We start from the raw sequence: 23,758 nt of genomic DNA, 5'->3' as shown, positions 1-23,758 counted from the left end.
GTTACTTCTATCATTTATATACAGAGTACGACACAAATTTGCATCAAATAATTAAGGAAAATTAAACATAAAGTATGAGCTTTTCCTTCATTTTGTGTGCCAGGTTTCTATTGGCTGATCGCCTACTCATCACCGCCCGAGCGGCACAAACCATCGGAAATAACTTCAGAGGTCGGCGGCGGCGTTGTCACATCCTGTCTGAAAGCCCTTTAAGGGACAGGCATTAAGCAGGTCTGAACATTAAAAGCAAAGCCCTCCCCAGCATTATTAATATTAATAAACTCCTCTTTACTACAAGAAAAACTCAGCTGTGGACTCCAGTAACACTACAAGACTCCAAATGGAAAGGTCAGAATAGGGTTTTAAAATATGTCGGACAGAATCAGAGAAATCATCATTTTCATTTCACAATCTTCTTCCTTGTCAGAAGCTGGCAGATAACCCCCCCCCCCACACACACACACACACACACACACCGCTGCAAATAAGCCACCGGGGGCTCTGTTGCAGACTTGTGTTACGCAAGCCGGGGATAATTTATTCTCCTGGTTTTGCTTCAAGTAGAAATGAAATGAGGAGGGAGATGAAGAGGTCTTGTGAGGTTTCTTGGCTCTACGTCCACGACCACAGATTTCTTCTCCTTTTTTTGACCATTTTGAAACTCATTCTGACTCAAGTGGCAGCACTCGAGGGGTTTCATCAGACTTCTTTCACGTGTCCAGTTCTCTCTGCAACACCTGAAGCTGACTTTGTTTACTTTGACTGAAATCTTTCCCTGTACATAGTTTAATGGCAGTACCCAAAATGATCACAAATACAACAAAACTACTATAAGACAAAGTTTGATTGACCTTAAAACTTTACCCAATCCCTGTTCAAAGCCCCCTTCCTCTATATCATCTCTAAACTGTCTCTTCCCTTTCTAAAGTCTTAGATCTGCACGATACAACAGTTTGTGATATCATCAGCATCGCAGATCTTGCAGGCTTTGTGAATGATCCCTTCTCACAGCTGCTGCAAACCCCTTTCTGTGCTGAAGAAATCTAAACAAACAGCTACGACACAAGCAAACAGCCATGCTTCCTTTCAGGCTCTGGTGAACTGTCCTAAAGATGTACAGTCATGGTTGGAGATAAGCTTCCTCAATCTGAACAAAACCAACAGAGAAATTATTTACTTCCAGCAATCCAGCCTGTTAGATGGGTATGACAGCTAAGACAGGCCTCTCAGCCTGTTACTGTCACATGTCACTGGTGTGATTATTCACTGTGCTTTAAAATCTGATGAACAGATTAGATCTGTTGTTAAGACAAGTGTATTTCAAAGGCTCTTCTGTAAGGTGAGGTACGCCTCCAAACAACATGACTTTGAGAGAGTAATTCATGCTTTTATTACCTCTTGATTAGACTATTGTAATCCTTTAGATGTTGGCTCAGTTGTGACTTTGTCAACTGCATGATCTAAAGAGCACTGAGGTCTACAACCAGCTGGTCTAAAATATTTCTAGATCCAAGCTTAAAAGCAGAGGCGACAGAGGCTTTTCTGGTGTCACATAAGAGCTGCCCAGTCTCTCAATCACTTTAAAACACTGTTGAAAACCAGTTTACAGGTTCTAGTTCAGCAGTCTTGTTTACTTGTTTTATTTGATTTTCACTCTATATTTCTTGTCGGTTTAGTGACTGTAATGTGTAGTGTATGTTTTGCACAACTTGTACAGAACAACGTGCTATAGAAATAAACTGTATGTATTTTTATTAAGTGACTGGGCGACTGAAAATATTTTGTCCTCTGTGGATAAAATGGCACATTGTCATTAAGCGTGGCTCCAGTAACTGGTGTCGGTCTATCATTACACATTCAGCTTACTTCCCATTTCCAGTCGAGCTCATTAGAGCCGGTTCTGCAGACGGGAAACCTTCCCTCTGTCCGGTCTCCAGGTAACTCTGCCCTCTTGCTGTGTAGCTGTGAAACAAGCAGCAATGACGGCTGCTGTAAATATTAGCTAATGAGCTGCTGGTTTGCAGCGTCCTCATATTATTTGACCTGCAGGAGCTTTTGTGCCTCAAAGAGCACAACGAGCTTTTCTTCATCTCCATTAAGCTTCAATCCTCACTCGTGCAGTTTTTCCTGTGGGGCTGCATCATTTAGATCGGTGAGAAGGAAAACATTTCAGCATTTTTACTACATGAAAACCTTTATGTTTACTTGTTTCATCTATGAATCACTAATGCACATAACGTTAAAATTATCCAAATTTTTGTTGTTGTTAAATGCACATGTAAATAGGTTTTTTGAGTGAAAACCTTAAGAGACAGACATGACTAATGGGTCCATCACCAACACTGCACAGTAGCCCGGACTCAGGAAGACCTCGACATTAGATTTTGATATGAGCAGGATGAGCGGGGAGACAAAGTTCAAGCCCCTCATGGTGCATGAAACTTTAACAGGCATCTGAAAGATTAATAACACTCTAAACACGCTGTCACCACAGTTACAGCTGAGCAGTAACAGCATCAGCGGATCAGCGACTCGTTCACGAGCAAAACTGAAAGCTTTCTCACACCATCGGTTTTCACTCAAACGTGCCCTTTCCTAAGTATAATGACGCAGATGCAGACGTCTGATTAACCCGGCAGAGGACTGCAGCATCGGACAGTCTTATGACACTTCACCTGTGGGAACAGGTGGGGTGTCTCACCATTATAACCTCCAGTGGAGGTTACAATGGTGGTTACTTTTGTTTTCGTGTGTTTGATATTTTTCTTAACAAATCTCATAAAAAGATGAAAACTAGCAGCGTGTTACTCTCAAGCTTGAGGCCATTCATCTCTGCTAAGGACACGTGATTATTTTTAAATTGACTGGATCTTGTGAAAAGCATATATTTCAAAACATGGGTTTTTTTCACAACCTTGTTTCAATATCAAATAAGCCAGTGAGCTTTTAACAGCCACACTTACCTTTAGAGGTTGTTTTTTTTTTGGTAAACGGACTGGTTATTATATAGTGCTTTTCTACTCTGTATGCAACATGCCTCATTCATGAAAGCACATAGAGTACTTTTCTAAGTGTAAGAGCTCTCTGCCTTATAGTCATGCACATCAAATGCTTCAGTATCTTCCCCATGTAGACTACAGAGCCACGGATCTAACCAACCTTCCAATTACTTTACAACTTGCTTACCCCATTCATACTTTTTCACTGCGAAGGAAAACACCTCAGGGCTCCCCTTCTCCTGAACCACCCACAAGCTTGCAGTACCTGGTATCCCCAGGCTGTCTCCCATCCTAGTACTAACCAGGCGCAACACTGCTTAGCTTCTGGGACCAGCTTCACCACTGTGAAGTGGTTTTAATCAGAGCACATCATTTTCAAAATCAGTCAAGTCAACTCAAATCCAACAGCTGGCTTTGACTTTTTGTGGAATATGTTGACAAGAAAACAAAAACAAGCTTAATTGTTTTTTATTCACCCCAGGGATGAAACAAATATCTCAGCCTAAGCCTGGTCTAAGCTGAGTTTGGCTTTGCTGACTGCTACCACCCTTGATGACACTGACCAGTGGAAGTGGCATTTATTTGTTGTGTCACATCACATCAGCACTAGTAAAATGTTCAAAGATAGTGTGAGCTAGAGCTGAGGGAGCCTGTAAAAACATGGTTATTGTTGGTTCCCTGACAGTGAACGGTGAGAAAATACTCAAATGAAAATATGCTTCTTCTTTTTTTGCCTTAAGTTGCATTTTCCTTTATTCCTTATTTACTCCAACTTCAGCAGTCAGCATTAAACAAATGACTTCTCTTGATTCCTAAACTGCAGCGAATGTCTGCCTCGTCTAGATGATAAGACCTCTATATATAGCAACACCCATGTGGGGGGGGGCTGGGGGGGGAACAGCAGCCGCATGCATTAAAAAAGAGCTCCATGCTATAATCTCCCAGCAGGTCTGTGAATAGCATTTTAAAAGAGCTTCAAAACACATCTTCACAGCATTTTTTTTTTCTTTTTTCATTTCTTCTTCTTCACATGGTGCTGAAACAGAGGGGCCCCGGGGCTTTTTCCCCTCACTGTCAGAAAGTATGAATAACTGTTTACTGGGCTTAGCAGATGCCTCACAGTCAGGGGGAATCACTCTCTTTCTGCAGCACAGATGGGGACCCTCTCCTCTACTTTCGGCTGCACCCAACACGCCAGACCTCCACTAAAAGAAAACGATTGGTGGCGACTCAGTGCGGGGTGTTCGGGTTTTCTTTGAACGCACAGCATCTGCTTTCTCTCCCTAATAGGGAGCTTGATGGGAAAATCTTTTGGTGCAGACAAGAGCTGTCACAGGAAACCGCTGCTGTGCGTCCTTACATCATGGGAATATAACTTGTTGTAGCAGCATCTGCGGCTATTCCGCCATCTCTCCAGTCTGAGTGCATGCATAATAATATTTATTTTTCTTTGACTTTTTATTGCAACAGACTGGGAATTTTGGAAGGATGATCGTGTCAGAAAATGTCCATCTAAGTTTTGCTTGGCCTTACAGCGCTGACAGCTGTTACATGGCAGAGGTCCAGGGGACTGTGGGCTGAAGGTCCTGGCAAGACACTGACCACATCCTCCAGCATACAGCAAGCTTAACTGGCATTAAAATGTCATTAAAAAAAACTTTCTGCAGTGTGTTAGACACAGAGGTAGCTACTAGAAAAGAAGCTGGGTATTTTCAGTGAGTGTCAAGATGGTGCCAAAACAATATAACAGCTCAATAGATCGTGGAAAGAGTTTCTGCAACTGAGCTCCTCTTCATCACCGAGTCATTGTGTGGATTACACCTCCCTGATTTTGATGTTACTTTTTTATAGGCTCTCAAAAGGGCTCCGTCACAACAGCAGGTCATTAAGATTCACATTATAACTGATGGCCACCACCACTGAGCACTCTGTCAATACAGAGCAAAACACAACCCATCCATCAGAAGAACATCTACATATGGCACCCCACGGAAACCTGATTTCATACATGATTTTACCCTTGTACCAGAAAAAGAAAACAAAAACACTGGCCCTGATATATAGGTCAGGTCTGTCCACTGGGGCATGATGCCATGATACAACACTGCTTATCCTCCCTTCAGTGCATGAGTTATGAGATATGATAGATGTTCCTGACACTTCCTAGAGAACACGACTGTGTGCGCTCTGCAGCTGGGCAGTGCAGAGGAGCGCATTAATATAACAGACCAACGCAGGGGTATTTGCATTTGCAGATGTAAATGTGCAGCACGGAATCAGAGAATAGCATCCTTCTCCGGTGCGCATATATGAAGATACATGGAAAACAACTCTGGCTGCAAAGAGCTGTTTTTATGTGAAGCAATTTCTATTACAGCTCAGACAGAATGAGGAGGAGATTTCAGTGATAGTTAAATAAAAACAGTCAATCAAATACTCACTTAAAACCCCAACAACAAAAAGTTTCAGCACCGCGAACTCATTTATATCCATCACGCTGCGAGAATCCAGTCAGACTTGAATGAAAGCTAAGCTGCAGCTCCGCGGAAATGTACATTTGAAGCGATCCATACTTGAAATTATCCCAAAAGAGCGAGTTCCTTCATGCTGTCAGAGAAGAAGGGTGTTTTTTTAAGGGGGTAAGAAAAGACGCCAGAAAAAAAGAAAAAAAATTAAGAAATGAAAAGAAAGAAATCGGATGCCAGAGCGCGATTATGGACTGTCCTCGTGATGATCGCGGAGCTTCTCTGTGCCGTCAGGAGTCAGAGCTCAGGACCGTAAACCCGTCCTGCATCCTCGGGAGGGAGGGGAGGGGGCGCAGTCACACCGGATCACACAGTGTTTACCAATTAATTCTCAGCAGGCGGCTGGAGACATTTAAAAGTGAGACGCGGAATTGTAGCTGATATGTAAATGACATAATAAGGATTCGTCAGGAGCAAATAAAAACAGGTCACCCCCCACCACCATCTCTCCAATAATAGGCCTATTCTGTATTTGAACACATGCTTAAAAGAGCTTTCATAGTCTGTTCAAATGAAATTAAATAATTATATTTGTACGTTTTAATTATCGTGTAGTTCCGATGGTCTAAATGTTGCTCCACTTTAGGTCACAACGACCCAAACTTTTTTTCGATGAAGCAATACTGACCTCGTGTGGTTTCTTTTCACACTGCACTCTCAATCAGTCTGCCTGGATTAACAGAAAATGATTAAAGCCTTGTGTAACATTAAGATTACGCAACAGCTGAGCGCACTCAAATTCAAATTAAACATGTCCTGATTGTGTTTGGATTTAAAGGATTTTGATGGGAAGCCCTTTCGGCAGTCCCCCCCATTTAGTCTATTTAACAAAGTGGATCAGCCAGTTTATCGGTTGAATTAGGGTAGAGTATTGTCATTGCTCTGTAGTTAACTGTTACAGTCTATCATCAGCTCTGTTTTGCATGCTTAAGGTGCAGTAAATTATTTTTTAGACTAGAAAAAATGGTTATTGTACTCATAAATATACCCTGATTACTGTCTTCCGACAAACTGATGGATTGTCATAAACTTATTATTAATCCATTGAAAATACATAGTAGTAGGCACGGTTTGTGGATGCCATGATGAATATAGTGGTCAAAATGGATATCTGCCTACTTATGTTTTATGTATGCAGCTAGAGACTGGCGACATACATCCTCCTTATTATGCCATTTATAAATACACATATGTTTATCCATCTATTACTGTTTCACCGTGTGCAGCTATCAATAATCATAGTCAGAATATCTGTAAATATGAAGGAAGATTAATGCTATAACAATGATGAATTAAGTACTTGTTAATACCTTATTAATAGCCTAGTAAAGCTGAATAGTGTGACATTATTATAAACTCCTACCCAGTTTGATTTAATTCTCACATCAAATGAGAGTTTATTTGCTACGTGCCCAACAACGGTAGCTCTATTTCAAAGAAAATGTATGCAGGATAAAAGCAGCTAGCAGAGGCTAACAGCTGCAAAAATATCAGTTTTGACCTACAGAAAAATGTAGGATATCCTCAACAGCTCACCTCACCGCTGCTGTCATTGGATAGAAGTGAGCTTCACTGACTCATCAACTGGGACTCCTTTCACAGAGATTTACAGCCTCCTCCAGAGTAAATAGACGTGGGCAAATACTGCGAGCTGAGGTAAAGAGCAGACTGACAACCTAACTCACTACAGATGAATGGCAGCCAGTTATTTGTCCTACAGCAGCTACTGTAGATAGATAGATGGTTCTTTTTTCATACCCCTGCCAAGTGCAGGGGTAAGAAAAAAGAACCAGATCTTTTCCAGCTTATTTTAATATTTTGCTTTTGATTTTATGTCTTGATTTACACCAGTAAAGTTACATTTTCACTTTGATCCTTGTACAAACAACAGCCTCCTGCATTCCTTCTCACATGGGCAACAAAATGTTGCAACAATAGTGTGGCAGAGCAGGAAGATGGTGCTGTTATCCATGCAGAAACTGTTTCTGGCAGTTGGTGTGAAAGCTGTGAGCCTGAAAAGACGAACAGTAAATCAACAACAAAAACCAGAAAAGCCACATGTGAAATGATTTTGCAAAGAAATAGAAAGAGAAAACTGTTGTCAGGTGAGAGAACAAATAACCCAGAACACCTCTTTGGAAAAACCCAGGACTGACTGCAGCAGGAAAAATGACTGCAAAACTATTTTTCAAAGCATTTGAAAGAATAAACCTAAGTGTGTTTTTTTGTATCAAAAATAACCTCAAATGGAGAGTTAGGAGCCTGTGAATGCATCTCACTGCCACATAATAGTGCTGGCAAACTTTGGCATTGATCCGATATCAAGTGCAAGAATACAAGGCCAGAATTCTCAGATACCAATACTTTTAACCTATAAAGCCTGCTCACATAGGGGAAAGCAATGTGTCATCATTTGTGAGATGAATCATCATCACTTTGCAAATTTCTGAACACATTTTAACGGCCACAGAATCACTGTTGCTTTTACTTCTCACAACAATTAGTTAACCACACCTTTTAGCTTTTCATGTATTTTGAGACTTGCTATTTAAATGTGCTATAGGCTATAAATACAATTTAATGTAACACAGTTCAGTGGGCTACATACTGAACTTAGAAACAATGTATCAATCCTGTCTGATACCAATACCAGGTTAGTAACAATACTGTCGATATCTGGATCAATCTGCTCCACCTCTAACACATAGCACAAGGTCTGCAGAATGCAGGGGTGCGTTCAGGAGTTTGGGCATGGGGGGGGGGGCTCCACCTTAGATTAGTTTGAAGACATTTTTATGGACATTTGTAATGTTAGGCCACTTAAGCAGGATTATGACTTTCACTTAAGTAAAAATTAAATTTTGCCAACCAATTTTTCTACTGTACACTCTTTTTCTGATCAACTATTCAGATTTCTCTTTCTTCTTTGTTCTGTCACCCCATTAAAAAAAAATCCTGCAAACGCCCCTGACAGAAGGCCTTGTAAAAGTACTTTTCCTTCTTTGTTCAAAGGTGTGCCTCCAGGGCATGCTGCCAGAAAGCATTAATGGCAGTTTTTTATTCCTCAAAGTGACCAGAGAAGGAAATGATCCAAGTGGGTGACGTTTCTAGATAAGAGCCTCAGCAGCAGGCCTGTTTGCCCGGGCTCATTTGCCCGCCGCTCACCTGTCCGTCACGGGAAGAGTTGACCTTTAACCAACAGTGAGTGGTTCTCCCGGTCACGGGTGCCTGGACTGTTCTCAAGGGAAATTTGGACTAAATTCCGCACCACATTTTTAAGATGTTCTCTAAATCCAGCCTGAATGCTGAAGGCTTACTTAACCGGTTAAAATAGGATGTCAACAAGTGACGCAGGAGAGCTGGAGCTCAGAGTTGTAGGAGGAGAGACAGCTACGCCTCTGTACGGGACACCACCACCAGCAGCAGCAGCAACAACGACACGGGCTACAACTGCAAGGTAGGTGGAAAGCTCCCGAAAGTCAACTTTACCAACCACTTTGTGTTTATCTAGTATTTATCAGGCTTTTAAAACGACATGTTAGCCGCTCCTGTACGCCGTGTTAGCCTCGTTTTGCCTTTTTAACTGCGAAGCAAGAGGAAAGAGAAGCCTCCGTGCCAAACCGCGTTTAAAAAACATCAATTTTTACAGAAGCAGCGGTGTGCTTGAAACACACAAACACCTCACAGCCGAGAGAAACGTTGTGAACATTTGTCACATTATTGCATCGTATTCGGCACTGAGATATTTCACTCATTTCGCCATTTATACGTGGTTTACAGCTGCTTCGCGCCCACCTGCTGCTTTAAACAGAGTAAAGAGGCGGGTGGAACTTTTTGAAGAGAGGTAATATCAGTGATTATTGTGTGTTATGTGGTGTTCTGTATAAATGACGACTTCATATTGATGTAACGACCGTGTAAAGCTCCGTTAGGGTGGTTGGATGCAGGGCGTTAGAGTTTTGAACAGGATTTGGTTGGTGACACGCTCTTTTTCTAACTCATGAAACGTGACACGACTGGGCTCAAGCATATTTCTAAAGACTGAGTGCAGAATGTAATGAAAGGAGCTTTTGAGCATAGGATTTATGCTTCTTCCGTTTTTTTTTACTGAATGCATTTATGAATTCACTGCGTTATCAAGCTGTGCTGCCTTTTATATCGTGTGTGGGTGCATGCCTTTGTCATTGACTAAACTAAACCACACACTGTGGCATCATCAGTGTTGTACTTCTGTGCAGCTCAGCTTCTCAGTCTTAACAGGCGAGCTCATACATGCACACCCAGGCCCAGAGTTCACTCTGAGACACACACACTCCTGCTGCCTGTGCATGTCCACGGCTCTGCCTCTGTTTATCTCCACATCCTCCTGCTAATTCCTCCTAAGTCTATCCACTCTATTCCTACCTATGGGCTGAAAAATAAACAACACCACTGGAAATCTGACAGGGACTCGAGGCGTGGCAGCAAAAGAACAAGTCTCACTTTGTCTCGGCCAACTTTGCATGCAGGCAAAGTGATTAAGTTGTCTTTAGGTGAACCTGAAATAGAAGTTTGAGGTGTAAATCATTTGCCGGAGTTGGAGCATCACATGTGATTGTCAGTGCTGAGCTCACACCCACACTTGGATCTTTGCGGTTATGTAAGTGTTAGTTGGCAGATATGGATGCACACCCACAGCAAAGCTGACCTAAAGTGAAGGGAACACACCAACATAATTTTACGAGAGTCTCTGTGCACAACACTGTGGCTCAAAGAGTCTCTCACGGATTACGATTGCATTACTCATCAGCTCGCAAAGCCATCAAAACAAACAGAGTCCCAATTCACAGCACGGGGTAGCACGAGCATTGTGCATCTGCAGACAGGGGATCAGAGGTCACTGATGCCTACACATGAGGTTATAGATGTATTATTTCATGCATTTACAAGGGCATCCTGGACAGTTTTAAAACAGCTCAGCTAAACTGAAAAGAAATTGCTAATTTGTCTTCTTGTTAGCAAAAAAAAAATACACCATCTTTAAGTTGAATAAGCAGTTTGAATAATTGCAGTTGAAAACAACTTCAGTTATTCAACATGGATTCAAATCCATCTGGTTTTTAACTAGAGCATGCTACCAAGATTTAGTTCAGTAAAGACATTTTCAAGTCATATTTTCAAAAGTACCAATACTAAGCATTTGGCATTTCTTACATCTTGAGTTGTTCACATTTGGAGCGTTTCGTGGCTGAACAAAACTACCCAGTGACAGCTGGGGATGTGTGAAGACTTGCCACAGTTTTTTTTAATTATTCAAAGACAATAATGTAGGAATGCACAAATTGTGAAATTCTGAGGCAGTACGTGTTTTTTGTAGGACAGCCAATATCTGATGCCAATAGCAATAATTTTTCCAGTCATTTAATTTTATGAAAAACAAAGAAATAAATTGTAAAAAAATAAATAAAATTCACAGCTGAAGTACAAACTGAGATGATTGGGATTTCTGAATAGGACGCCTCAGGGATGCCTCGTAGGTGAGGTATTTCAGCATGTCTTAACACACATTCTTGTATCAATCAGCAGCCGGGCCGATTTTACCCAGAACTGATATCCAGGACACGCGCATTTATCAGAGGAAATCACTACCTTAGTATTGAGCTATTACATGGCAGCAATTCCATCTATTGAAAGGGAACAGTGAAAATTTAGCCCGTGACAACGCCATGTCTAACCCTACTGTATCCCTGGCCAATCAGATTATGTAATTTATGTTTTTATTGAATTTATTGAATTGTTCTCCTAAGTCAGGGGTGTCTAACACAAGGCCCAGTTGCCAAGCAATGACTCCAATTTGTCCCACAGAAAAGCTTTAAAAAATTTCCGTTATTTATTTATTTACATTGGGTTTAAAAAAAAAACAATTTTCAGTGATTCACAAAGATTTTCTTTTTTATAATTATATATATTTTTATTATAATTATAATTGTAATCTTATACATTTGTTTACAATTTAAGCACCAAAGAATCATGCTGACAGATTTCTTTCATTTATTAAATCACCATTTCTCAAAATCTTATTTATTTTTCTTATATTATCTTATGTTTTATATTTTAATATAAAGGACCTTGGTGTAACTGTTGCTGTGAATAATTTGTGAATAAGTCCGACCCATTTAAGATCAATGTAGGCTGTATGTGATGATGAGTTTGATGTCCTTGTCCTGACTCTTGGCCATCAGGGAACAAACAAAATTCAAAGTGGCATGCACCAAAGTCCACGTACATCATTTTTAAGTTTGTTTCAGTTAATGGAGCTACGTGGTGGTAGTGGTCTGGAAGCACCGCAGTGCTCGATCGATTTCATGATTACTTCAGCAGTTTGTGTGACTGCAGCCTTCAGGCTGTACCTTTGTCCTCAGGTGGACAAATCATCACATGTTTATGTAACCACGGAGCTAGTGATGCAGATAATGATTAAAAGAAAAGCCATATACCTTTCACTAGTCACATAAATTAAAAATATACTTTCTAAATTGGGTCTCGTGCTTGTGGTCACTAATCACAGACCTGTCACTTATCAAACAGGGCTCTTACGGATTGATAAGCACTGACACAGCCGTGATGTGGGAAGAGTTCTGCAGCTGGTTGGGGTTCACTGAAGGTGTGTTATCTTTGGCTCTGAAATGCTGTAGAAGAGCGCGAAGATCTCCTTCCCTGCCTTCCTCTTCTCTTTTCTCTCCGCTCCTCTCTCATGTCATGTCGTGGCAGGCTTTTATAATCGCCTCCCAGCACTCTAATGAGGCCAATGAGTGGCCCCTGAAGGCAAGGTGGATAGTGAGAGCTACAGCTTTCTATGATGTGCCATGTTATTACAAAAAAAAAAAAAAAATCAAAGGGCTTCATTTTGTGATCACAAAAAGCACCACGGGTTACATAAAGACTCCTAAGCAACAATTTCCATCCACTTCCAAACTGCTGAATGCAATAAAAATAGAGAAAGTGATCCCAGAATGTCCTGTAAGAGATAATTGTTGCCATTTCGTTTGTTCTGTTTACCGAACAAAGGTTGCAGCGACACATACATTTCTGTTTCAGTAACCGCCTCATCTTTGTTCTGGTGTCATCACCGTGATCGGTAGTTGGCACGCCAGCGTGGGTTCAGCGTTGGGTTGCGGCAGTAAATGTGCATATGCATGTTTGAGTGAGTGAGTGAGTGGGTGTGTTAGCTCTGTACCCTGGTTGTAACAGAAAGTGTGGAACGAGATGCCGAATAGTTATATAACCACTGCTTATCGGTCCAGCACTGCCAGAATGATGAGATGAGAGAAGCATGGCTGCTTGAATTTCCTTCAGTCTTCAGTTCTCTGTTTGATTTCATGCTGCAGAAACTGGATTAGAGCGGACCATAAAATAATAATAATATGGCTCTCTTTTTGAGTTTTAGACTTTTGAGTGGACAGGAAAAGATGTTGGCTTGAGCAAAATATGAAGAGCATGTCTCACCTGGTGAGACATTTTGGCAAAAATATTAATCAAGGAAGTGTAGATTGAACTACAGACTGACAGTGACGATGTCTTTTTGCATAAAAAAATAAAGGACATAATTTGCACTTGGAAATAGGTGATAAATCATCATTGGAATGCTAAGCAAATCGCAAATTGTTAAAAAAAAATTGCAATAATATAACGTTGGTAAAAATATTGCAGTAATACTGTGTCTGGTGATGCTGCTTTTAGTCATCATCATACTAAAGGGGGGAATCACATCGCTTCTTTTTTTTATTTTTGAGTCTGTACGTAGTTTTAGGGTTTTGTGTGAAATCCAGTTTAGGATAAATACTTCTTAACTTCCTGTGACTGCTGGTGGGTAGATATGAAACCACTGATGGAGCTGTTGGAAAAAAGTACTTAGTTATCTTTATCTTTTTTTTTGAAGCAGAACAAGGAAGGCTGTCTTTGCTGCAGAGCCTGTTCTCGGTGTCACAGTGATAAATAGGCATTGTTACTAAAAAATGTTTGCACGGAGTTGTTGTTGAGTTTGCACGGAGAGAAAATGCTCAACGCAAAAACTGAATATTCGAGTTCAAGTTTAGTTATTTTGCATCAATTAAAGTTTTTATTTGTTCATTTATTTATTTATTTATTTTTAGAGAACAACAAGATGAAACATTTGGTGAAACATTCAAGCAGGAGGAACACCATGGTGACAAACGCCCAGCTGAGCAGTTCTCTCACCAATCAGCAATCACACAGAAGGAAACACACAAAGGTGAAACGTGCATCTGACACTCCATGCGCACATTTAAGATATATCTCTCAAAAGTTTTTTTTTGTTTGTTTTTTAAGTCAAGAATCTCTTCTGTTTTGGGTTTCAGCTGTAAACACCTCATAATCACTGAATTCTGAATGTGTTGCAGCACTAAGAAAGGACCAAACTTCTTCCTGTGGTGATGCAGATATCCAGTTCCAGCGGTCCAGCTTCACCTCCTGCCACGTCCTCCGACTCTCCACTAATCCAGGCATAAAACACAGCAAGAGTTTACACAGGTAAGCAAGAGAAGGGATACATTTACTGACTGGCCTTGATTACAGATTCATTTAGACACTTTGTTTCTGGAGCACACGTCAGTGAACAGTCTGTTCTGCTCTGGCATTCAGGACAGCATCCCATAATCATGTTTCTCCCCATCTGTCTGTATGATAGGGCTGCAACAATTTGTCACTATAATTGATGACGTCGGTTATAAAAATTAATCTGGACAAAATCTTATTGTCGACACATCATATACAAATACCATCTAAATGTGTTTTTGTAACGAGCTTTTAAAACACCGGCTCCCTGGAGCTATGACTTCAGCTATGAATGTTTCAGTTTTAGAGAGCTAATTTAGTGTGTTGCACTTATACCTTGTTTATGGAAATGTTTGTACAGTAGTGTTTATGTTAGCCTACCTGTCAGAAACTTCCCATGGATGATGCTTGCCATGTGAACACAGTTTTTCAGTTTTGTTAGCTAATGAGTGAAATGTGATAGTAAACCATTAAACAGGATTAGCTACGCTGCCTCCTAGTTAGTTAGTTTTTTTTCTCACATTAAAATTAGCATATATTCTGGATAGTAAACCTCTTCCATCTAACGTTAGGTAGTTAATCTGTGGGTTGGACCATATCAGTAATTAATTATACATATAATCAGTAAAGAGTTTAAATGGCTTCGAACACTACACCATCTGAGACACTATGCTATGCAACCAAATTATTAGTTATTATTAATTAGTGATTTCTAATTCTGTTTTGTTCTGTTTTACTAGTATTAAGCAAAAGTGTATAGATGAGTTTGTCCTGTAAAGAGGCTCACTGCACCTCTGAAATGTCTGAAGTCTTGACAGAGAGCATCTTTAGCATCATTAGCATGGGACGAGACAACAGGGTGATCTCACAGGTGGACAGACTTGAGCAGGTGAGGTACTAGAACCTAGAACAGGAGGTTTGCCAACATGAAGGGGAGAAAAGAGTTATTGAAATAATCATTGACTAATCAAAGAAAAATTAGCAGATTAGTTGACTACCAAAATAATCGTTAAATGCAGCCCTACTGTATGACATTAACAAGTGTGGAAAACTTTTCAAGCTCATGCACAGCCCTGCGTCCTGTTGTAGATTTATTATGTGAAAAGTGCAACTGCACAAGAATTTAAACAGTATTGTGATGGATAGTTGTTTTGCAACGTGGAAAAGTTGTTGTTTTTTTAACTTAAGTAAAAGCTATATAACTTGATCTATAATGCAATATTACACAAATTACACAAATATAGAGTGCATGTAAATACTTAAATGAAACAAAAGTGTTTCAGGGAGGGACTAGTGCCACCCTATTCCCCCCTTTTAGACACACCCATGGGCAGAGCCTTCAGCTGAGTTTGAAATGACTGAGACATATCAGGGAACCCTGGGATTTGATTCCTTGTGTGTTTTGAGGTGTATCGCTGTTGAACTGATCTTCCCTAAATTTTGCTCCAAGTGTGTCTCCTAATAAGCGGTAAATCTACATCCCACAAACTGTTTCTGAGGTCTGTAAAGAGGAACGCCTGCCACTGATCACATTTAAATCACTCGATTTACAATATCCTGTCAATCAGTAACCGAGCTGTGTCTGCATTCTTCAGTCTGTGACAAAGGACCTGGAAGAGTCAAGTGTTTGCATAAACGCGGAAGTACGCTTAATAAAGTGTGTTAGCTTATGTCTCAGTAGTACGAATGCACTGTTTTTCTTGTTTTAAAATATTTTAAACAGTGTTTCCTCTGGAATTCGGTAGAGAAGAGAAGATGTATAGCTCTTGCAATCCTATGTGTGGAAGTCTGTATTTACATTCTCAAAGTTAATGTGACATGTGTTATTAATCATCTACCTGTGGTTTCATTTGTTATACAGAGAAACTTCCTTAAATCAGTCATGCAGGCGAATCTGAGGTTATTTTAGGTGAAACTTGTTGCCTTGGTTTTGCCTCAGGAAAATATTTACCTTTTCTATAGGTTAATCTAACATTATATAATAGCTGCTTATAACATTGTGTCAGAGGTTTTTATTAGAATAAGATAAGCCTGTCAGCAGAGGTCTCAGATCAAACACGCTTTATTGGTTATATCAAAGGCACGCCCCCTTTCACTGTGTGCTAGTTACCTGCGTTCATGTCAGTCCAACATGGCCTTATATAGACAACTTGTGTGTGAACTGTACTTGTACAACGTGTTCCACATCAATTTAAAAAAGTAAGTAAGTGTTTGCATGATTGCTTAGTAGGTGTGACTTTAGTTTACATCTGCCGGTGAGAAAGTTGTGTTTAGAGAGGGTGATTGATGTGAGGAATGCGAACGTTCCCGTCGATCGGCATTGCTGTGGCAAATTCTAGATTTAATCCCTCTAATGTTTCAACTCAAAACAGTTGGACCGTCTGACATTCAGAAATGAGACTTGTAGCAGTTGTGAGTGTTTAATGCTGAGACATCTCATTAGTTTCCACATTTTTTCTTTATCCCACCAAAGAAAATTAAGTTTACACTGCACATTCACCACTAACAAAATCAAAGATTGCCCCAATTGTGTGTGTATTTGTATGCAACAAAGTTTGCACTGCAACACTAAAAAAAGTGCATTATTTTAGAAAGTTGTGACAATGTCTCAGTTTCCTTTTTCACAGAAATGTCGCAGCTGCAGCATGCACCCAGAAATCTAATACACTGTGTCTTCTCTTTGTATCAACAGATTGATTGAACCACAGCGAGTTGAGACCAAGGACAGCAGTTTTCAGGTAAAGACCACAGTCTAACAGAATCAAGCACATTACACACATGCACAGTGTAAACCTGATATAGAGCAAATGTGAAATTGCAAACTTTACTCCCACTGATCCAGAATCCAGAATCTAATCAAAAGTACAGATCAGAAGTTTAAAGTGTTTAAAAATCTTTGAAAAGTCACATAAAGCAATGGTGACACCATGTTAAAAATATGGTTTTAGATTAATTGTTATTTTAACAGTTATAAGTGACAGGGTGTGTTTTTGTTCCTTGTGTGTGTGTTTCCCTGCTAATCTTTCATGTCTTTCAAAATAACCTGTTTGTCAAGGATTGAATCTCTTAAATAACTACTGCATGGGAACAGACACTCAAGAAAAGCTTGGGCCTCAGTGCAGGCAATTTAAAATTCTGAGAAGCCGCTACCATTGATTACTAGCTGTCAAAGTTAGAAAGCTTTTTACATTCCTGTGCACAGAATTTGCATTGGTATAATATGATAAGCTCAAGTTTAATGTGAATATGAAAATCATTGGACTTTAATGATACAGCTAAGCAAATGCAAATATATTTTATTGAATATCCTAGGATGGGTCATAGGAATTGTTTTGTGGAACTTTTTTATTTATATTATAAATATTATAAAGTATAAAGTATTAAGATTTTAATTGTTGGTGATGGCAGGTGTTCAGAAAATTGTAATTTAGTATGCAATAAGTGGGTCCTGTCAGTAAAAGTTTTTATTTTAACAGATTAATGGAAGAACGTCTGCATCACAAACCTCTATAGAGGCACCCAGCATCTATCGATTGTCAGAGGCAATACCATTTCCAGCCAAAGAGAAAGATAAGGTCATCACCGCTGATTGCAATGAACTGGAGATTACCAGGGACTTGAGCAGAACTCAGGCTTGTTCAAATAGTGACTTTGGGACACATAAGCTTAATGCCTTGCACAGACTTTCATTTGGATCACAACCAAGGACTTACACTGGATCTCTAACTCGAGCTGAGTCAGAGGGAAATATACAGGACCGTACAAAAGGCCTTGCAGACCGTCTTCAGGAATTAGCTGACCCGCCCAGAACTATGTTGTCTTCCTCAGTGGTCACGGTTCTCGCTCCTCACTGGAGTGGCCGACTGCGACGTTCCAAAAGATTTGATGGAACCGGCAGCTCTGAAGCCCAGGGAAATACGCAAGATGTGACAGGTGCTGCAGCAAACCGTGGTTTTCAGCAGACTCAGAGCCAACATGGTGTGGAGAGGGGGTTTACAGGTGGACTGGGAACCCAACTGAGGCCTCCATTTTCAGATCTCAGGAGGAACACAGTGGACTGGTCAACTAAAAGTGATCCTTTGAGCTTGGAATCTAAAAGGGAAATGATTAAAACTGTTTCTTTGGATGTGAACTCTGGAAGGATGGACAATAGAAAAATAGACAGAGGTTCTTTAAGCGCTTTAGCTACCAGTGCCTCTGTATCGCAGAGCCAAAATGAACAAAGGCAAAATCCACAAACTGTCCATCAAGGCGGACACTCATCTTCAAGCTCCAAACCAACAACCAGCAACGTACTTCTTTCTTTAAGGAGAGGCAACATCGGTGGCAAGAATCTCAATGCAACCTCCCCTCTGAGCAGTTTTCCAAGTGATCAGAATGGAAAATTATTCACAACACCCCTCTCACAGAGCTTTCTCAATAATAATGAACAAGAGAGGCCAAAGCCGCTCCTTTCTCCATCATCTATTTCTTACAGAACAACTGAAACTAGCCCTGTCCTTTCTCCATCACCCTCCAGCCTGAGAGAGCAGAGCACCTCTGACAGGTTCATCTTTGCACCTTTACCAGTGGACAAAAATGCAGACTGCAAACCGTTTGCCCAACAGTCTCAGACAATAAATAGGATTCAGTCCAGTCTCACATCCTCACAGACATTTTTAGGTAAAGGACCATCAGAAAGTCAACAGAACTACAGGGACAGAAGTAAAACTCTATTTTCAGAGACCCCAGTCTCCTTGTCCAGACAGCCCCCATTTGACTCTTCTGCCCAAATGAAAACCCAGTCCTTTCCTAAAAGGACCACGCTGAAACAAACTTCCTGGTGGAAGCAAGTTACCCAGGAAAGCAGTTTCCCTTTCACCCCAAAAGACACAACCAACAACAAAGACAAGCCAAACACAACCTTACTTCCACCCTCCAGTAATAATAGTGACATGACATTTCCAAGTCAGCCTGATAACAAAAGCAGGGGTAGTCCGGTCAACAACAACAGAGACAACAATAACACAGCAGAGTCAGTTTGCACAGGTAATATGAACCTTTTTATGAGGGCACAGGGAGGAACTCACCATCTCGGACAAAGAAATGCTGGGAATTCACCTGATCGTGATTTGCACAGGTCTGTCAAGGACCAGTATAGCTCAAATGTAAACAACAGAGAATACCCAAAGCCGCACAGTGTGCCAGATGTTTTGTCTAGTTCTAAAATTAGCAGAGCTACAGCACAAACAACACTGTGTCAACCTAAAGATCCAGGCAAATATGATTTAACCGATGGTTCATATACAGCAAATATGTCTGAGTTACCATCTGCTTTGCAAAATCCCAGGAGCTCAGATACACCCACAGAGAGCAGCAGCAAGTACAAAAATAATTATTTTCCACCCAAACCCAACAACACCCCCATGCCTCCTCACAGCGTAGACTCACAGAGGTTTACCAGCACACCGCTCTCTCTTGATTTCACCAGTACTGTCAATGGTAAAGTTCATACATCTCAAAATGCCTCTGGTCCTCAAACCTCAAAAATGAAAAGTAGTCCTTCCTACCATTCTCAGTCAGTTCCTTCTCAGACCAATATTCATACCTCGGCATATACAACCTCCACTGGCTCTTTGTCCCAGAAAACAAAATTTACCAACAATTCCTCTGCCACACCTCTTGGATTTGAAAGAAGTTATGCTTCCATTCCTAAACCTTTCCACCCTAAAACTATGTCCAGCCTGATTTCCACAGTCAGTTCTGTCTCCAAAAAAGACTATAGCGCCACTGCTTCCAACTCCTCTTCCTCTGCTACTGGCAGCCACCCTGTAGCCACCACTGCCTCAAGTTCTTCCCTTCTCAGTCCTGCTGTCACCTCTGCCGTTACCTCTCCTACCTCTGCCACTGTCTCCGCTCTCCTAACACCTCCTGCAACACCAGTTATTACCAACCCCACTTCAAGCCCTAAAAAAGAGGGGAAATTTTCTAGCAGCTCAGAGAAAGAGCCAAAGAAACTTGAGAAAAAGAAAGTGAGAAGAGTGACATGGGATGACTCGGTGGATCTGCAACAGTCAGAGTCCATCGCTGTGGAGAAGCTAGAGTCGTCAGAAGTCCAAGCGACCCCTCAAGCTACATCTAAGTACCTGCGAAATGCTCCATCCATCTTCTCCTTTCTGAGATTGAGCAGTTCAACAAGTTCTTCTGTTTGTCACCCTAAACCCAAGACCTCCAGCACTGAGGTGGAAAAACCAGGAAAGTATAGATCCTTATCATCTGACTCGGCTGATTTAGCATTCAGGGAGTTTGAGCGAAACAAGCAAAGAGCTGGTGATACAATGATTTTTAACCAGGGAAGACAGGACTTGCCCACACCAAGGCATGAAAGAACACTATCAGTGGAATCTGGCACAGTTCAGTGCCGTACTTCAGCTCCTCTCTCCCTCCCTCCTGACTTTTCAAGTGGCTATAAGGTTCGTTATAGCTCTCCTCCTTACTCCACGCTCATGTCTGCAAGGATGACACAAGGGGAGACAAAGACGAGAACAACCAGAACAACCCTCTTCTCACAACCCTCCCAGTCAAATTACACCCCACATCTCTCTGTAAATACTGACCCAGTTTCAGTCATGACCTTATCCACATCCAAACCTCCTATGTCACCTCCCAGACCCTCCCTTTCCCTGTCCTTACCCCTCCAAAAGAAACCTCCCAAACAAGAAAGTCCAAATGTTGAGGTTTCAGAAGCTGATCGAGCAAGCGACAATAACAGCGGAGATAAAGGCCAAGAGCGAAAGCTATTACTTGTAGACAACAGAATTCACATCAGACCTCCTTCCCTGCAAGGTGATAAGGCAGACAGCTCCACATATGTAACTGAGACACTGGTTTACAGCCTTAAATCCAAAGTAGATGCATCGACAGCCGCAAAAAACACCACACCTAATGCTTTACAGCATACCAATAACAGGCCGGTTTCCATGGAGACCAAGTTTAGTCAACAGTCCCTGACAGGCCAGAGTAAGGGAGCAGCAGGTGAACCATGTCGTCATTCAGGTCAGAGCTCCAACAGCAGCAGCTCAACAGAGAGTCAGTCCCGGGAGACAGAAGATTCCAGCAAAAGCATGAAGGAGACTATAATGGGGAAAAGCAGGTTTTTCTCAGTAGACGTTAATAATGAACAAAACACAAAGAGAAGCCGATTTGCACTGAAGAAGAGCGTCAGTACACCAAACTCCAGTTTGACGAGGTCAGAGTCAGACAGGGCCAAGAGTAACAACAAAGTGGACCAAGTCTTTAGCAAACTAAAGCAAAAATTAAGCACAAGATGGTCAACCTCACAAGCACCTTCTGTTAGCGGATCGAGCGATGTGAGTGTTGAGAGTAGCAAAATTCCAGAGGAAACGGTGTCAGAGAAAGTAATGGTGCTGAACGACAATCAGGAAACAGAGGCTTCGAACAGGTGGACGCAAGATAGATACATTCTGATACCGTCCTCGGCTGCTGGAAACACAAACGTTGGGAATCAGCGCTCCAGCTGGACCGAAAAATCATCTCTAGAAACGGACCATGACATGCAAAATGCTTGTGCAGAACAAATTTCTGAAAAGAAAGCCCCAGTTTATCTGACAGTCCACGGTCCAACAGTTGACCAGTTAGACCTTGAACAAGACCAAGTAGATTATAAAGCAACAAGCCTGTCTTCCAGAGATCCAAGTCCCAGTAGAAGTCCCGCTTTTCCAGCTTCATTCAGGAGGTCCACACCTAGCCCCAGGAGTCCATTCTCTCCCTTCTCCTCTCTTTCACCAATGTCCCCATTTTCCTCGTCTGATGTAACAGACGACAGCGTCTTCTACAGCCCAAAGCTGCACCGCCGCAGAGAATCCTCCTCTCCGTGCGAGCACGGAGAAGGGATCAGCTTGGGAGTTCCGAGAAAAAGCCGGGCATCCGTAGGTCCTCCATGTGTGAGCCCAGGACATGACAAGGAAAACTTGGCATCCTCTTATGCAGACTTAAAGTATGGCATTGAGCCTGGGAAGTCCTTTTCTGTGAGTTCTGTTCTCTCCAGTCGACCCTCTGGACCGGGACGTATTTCCACAGGATCCAGATTCATGAGTGTGGGTGACCTCTCTCAGTCTGCCTTCTCTTGTGGAGGTAATAGTGGAGATTTGGATCAGTGGTCTGTCAAATCTGATTGGAGCACAGTGTATGACTTCCAGGCTTCTGAGGATGGTCGAAAATCATATTTCCCAAGTGATCCTGGTAAAATGCGATCAAGATCTTTGCCTCGATCGCTGACCAGGTGCTTGGCAAACTGGAGCTCTGGAGACTCTCCTCAACATGTAAATGCTACAGCTTCCAAGCCTGCTCACCTCCGGAGCCCAAACATGAACATTTGCCAGTTTGTGTGGGATGCAGAGGCTCCGCCCACTCCTCCTCCAACACCTCCTCTGTCACCAGTGTCCAGGCGCATGTCCAAACCACCCAGCCTTTCCTCTCCTACCTTTCCTAGCTCGCCAGGAGTACTACATCCAGGGGACAGCCAGTCCAGGGGGCATTTGCCCTCCAGAGGTTATGTATCCAACCTTAGCACCTTTGATGAGTCATCAGACAGCAGCTCGGACACAACAACTGATGACGAATACTACTTAGAAACAGATGATGAGGGAGAAAAAGAGACAGAACTGTAAAAGCAGAACAAGTGCTTTAAAAATGCAAGTTTGTGAAACATCCATGAGGGAGGGGATAAAGGAGGTGCTGTAATCTTTTGGTGTGTAATGACATCTGCATCTCTCCTGCTTTTGTTTTTTTGTTTTGTTTTTTTCACTCTGTTGAGACCTGAGCTCAGTCGGGACACCAGGTATCCTGCATGATTTGGTTTTCGGAAGTGGTTGTTGTGGTCAGGGTAAAAATATACACAATACAAGTAAGCATGGATTATCAGCATAAGTTTAAATACGTTTTAAGTATGTACGTTGTAAGTATGTTGTATTTGAATGCAGACCTGTAATTCCTGGATAACAAATAGACATTTATAGTTTGAGTGTCGCATGGCATTAGTGAGGTATATGCTGTATCTTTGTAGTTGTTTCAAAGAACAAACTACTCTGTAAGCTTAGGCTTTTTGCACAAGTCTTTAGGTTTGCATTTCATCCTGGTAGGTAGCAATAAGTACTGAGGTAACGTGGATAAATGTGCTGTCATATGATATTCCATCATCTCTGTTCTGCTATGTTTAAGAAATGAAATTAGTTTTTGGTAAATGTTCTAATCGTAAAGCTGATATTTTCTTAGCACTTGTTTTTGTTTGTTTTTTTCAAAACAGGCAGAGTTTTGGTTTAAAATGATTTTTTTTGTACTTAGGGATGAAATATAATCTTGATATGATTAACATTTGTTTTCACCCTTATAAAGTGCTCTATACGGTGCCTGCTCTTATTTGCACAGTGATAAATTCTTAATATATCTATTTTATAAATAAATGTAATATTTCTAACAAGACCTGATGTTCTGGGGATTTCTCATCACCTTGGTTACACTTTTGTTGTTCCCCCATATGTCAGATTACATAACCATCATCGGCATGATTTGTCCTTGAGTCATTAGTTTTGTCCATTGCAGTGCTCACATGCTTTAAGTGAAAAGGTATGCTGATAATTGGCATGACAAAAGATTTGGTTCTGAATTCCAGTCTGTAGGGAA

At 41.3% G+C, this 23,758-nt stretch overlaps 2 protein-coding genes across 2 annotated transcripts in view; one reads left to right on the top strand and one right to left on the bottom strand.

Moving 5' to 3' along the window:
• LOC134634880 (receptor activity-modifying protein 3-like) overlaps positions 1-5,846 on the bottom strand; it is a 37,344-nt gene extending 31,498 nt beyond the window's left edge. Inside the window, exon 1 of the mRNA XM_063484309.1 lies at positions 5,441-5,846. Coding sequence (XP_063340379.1) covers positions 5,441-5,492 — 52 coding nt within the window. The 5' untranslated portion in view covers positions 5,493-5,846. The remainder of the gene's footprint in view (positions 1-5,440) is intronic.
• A 3,035-nt stretch (positions 5,847-8,881) lies between these two features.
• Positions 8,882-23,496, top strand: zmp:0000000991 (mucin-2). The gene is made up of 5 exons (XM_063484000.1): positions 8,882-8,981; positions 13,657-13,775; positions 13,924-14,053; positions 16,770-16,815; positions 17,554-23,496. The coding sequence occupies exon 5, from the start codon at positions 17,890-17,892 to the stop codon at positions 22,744-22,746; it is 4,857 nt and encodes a 1,618-aa protein (XP_063340070.1). The 5' UTR covers positions 8,882-8,981; positions 13,657-13,775; positions 13,924-14,053; positions 16,770-16,815; positions 17,554-17,889; the 3' UTR covers positions 22,747-23,496.
• The last annotated feature ends 262 nt before the right edge of the window (positions 23,497-23,758 follow it).

The sequence above is a fragment of the Pelmatolapia mariae genome, linkage group LG9, assembly GCF_036321145.2.
Source record: "Pelmatolapia mariae isolate MD_Pm_ZW linkage group LG9, Pm_UMD_F_2, whole genome shotgun sequence".
NCBI classification, from domain to species: Eukaryota; Metazoa; Chordata; class Actinopteri; order Cichliformes; family Cichlidae; genus Pelmatolapia; species Pelmatolapia mariae.
Note: the sequence above shows the minus strand (reverse complement) of the source record. Positions and strands in the feature narration are given on the sequence as shown.

Bases quoted from the DNA above. Each gene is read 5' to 3' on its own strand.
- zmp:0000000991 (XM_063484000.1), top strand. From the start codon at position 17,890: ATGTTGTCTTCCTCAGTGGTCACGGTTCTCGCTCCTCACTGGAGTGGC.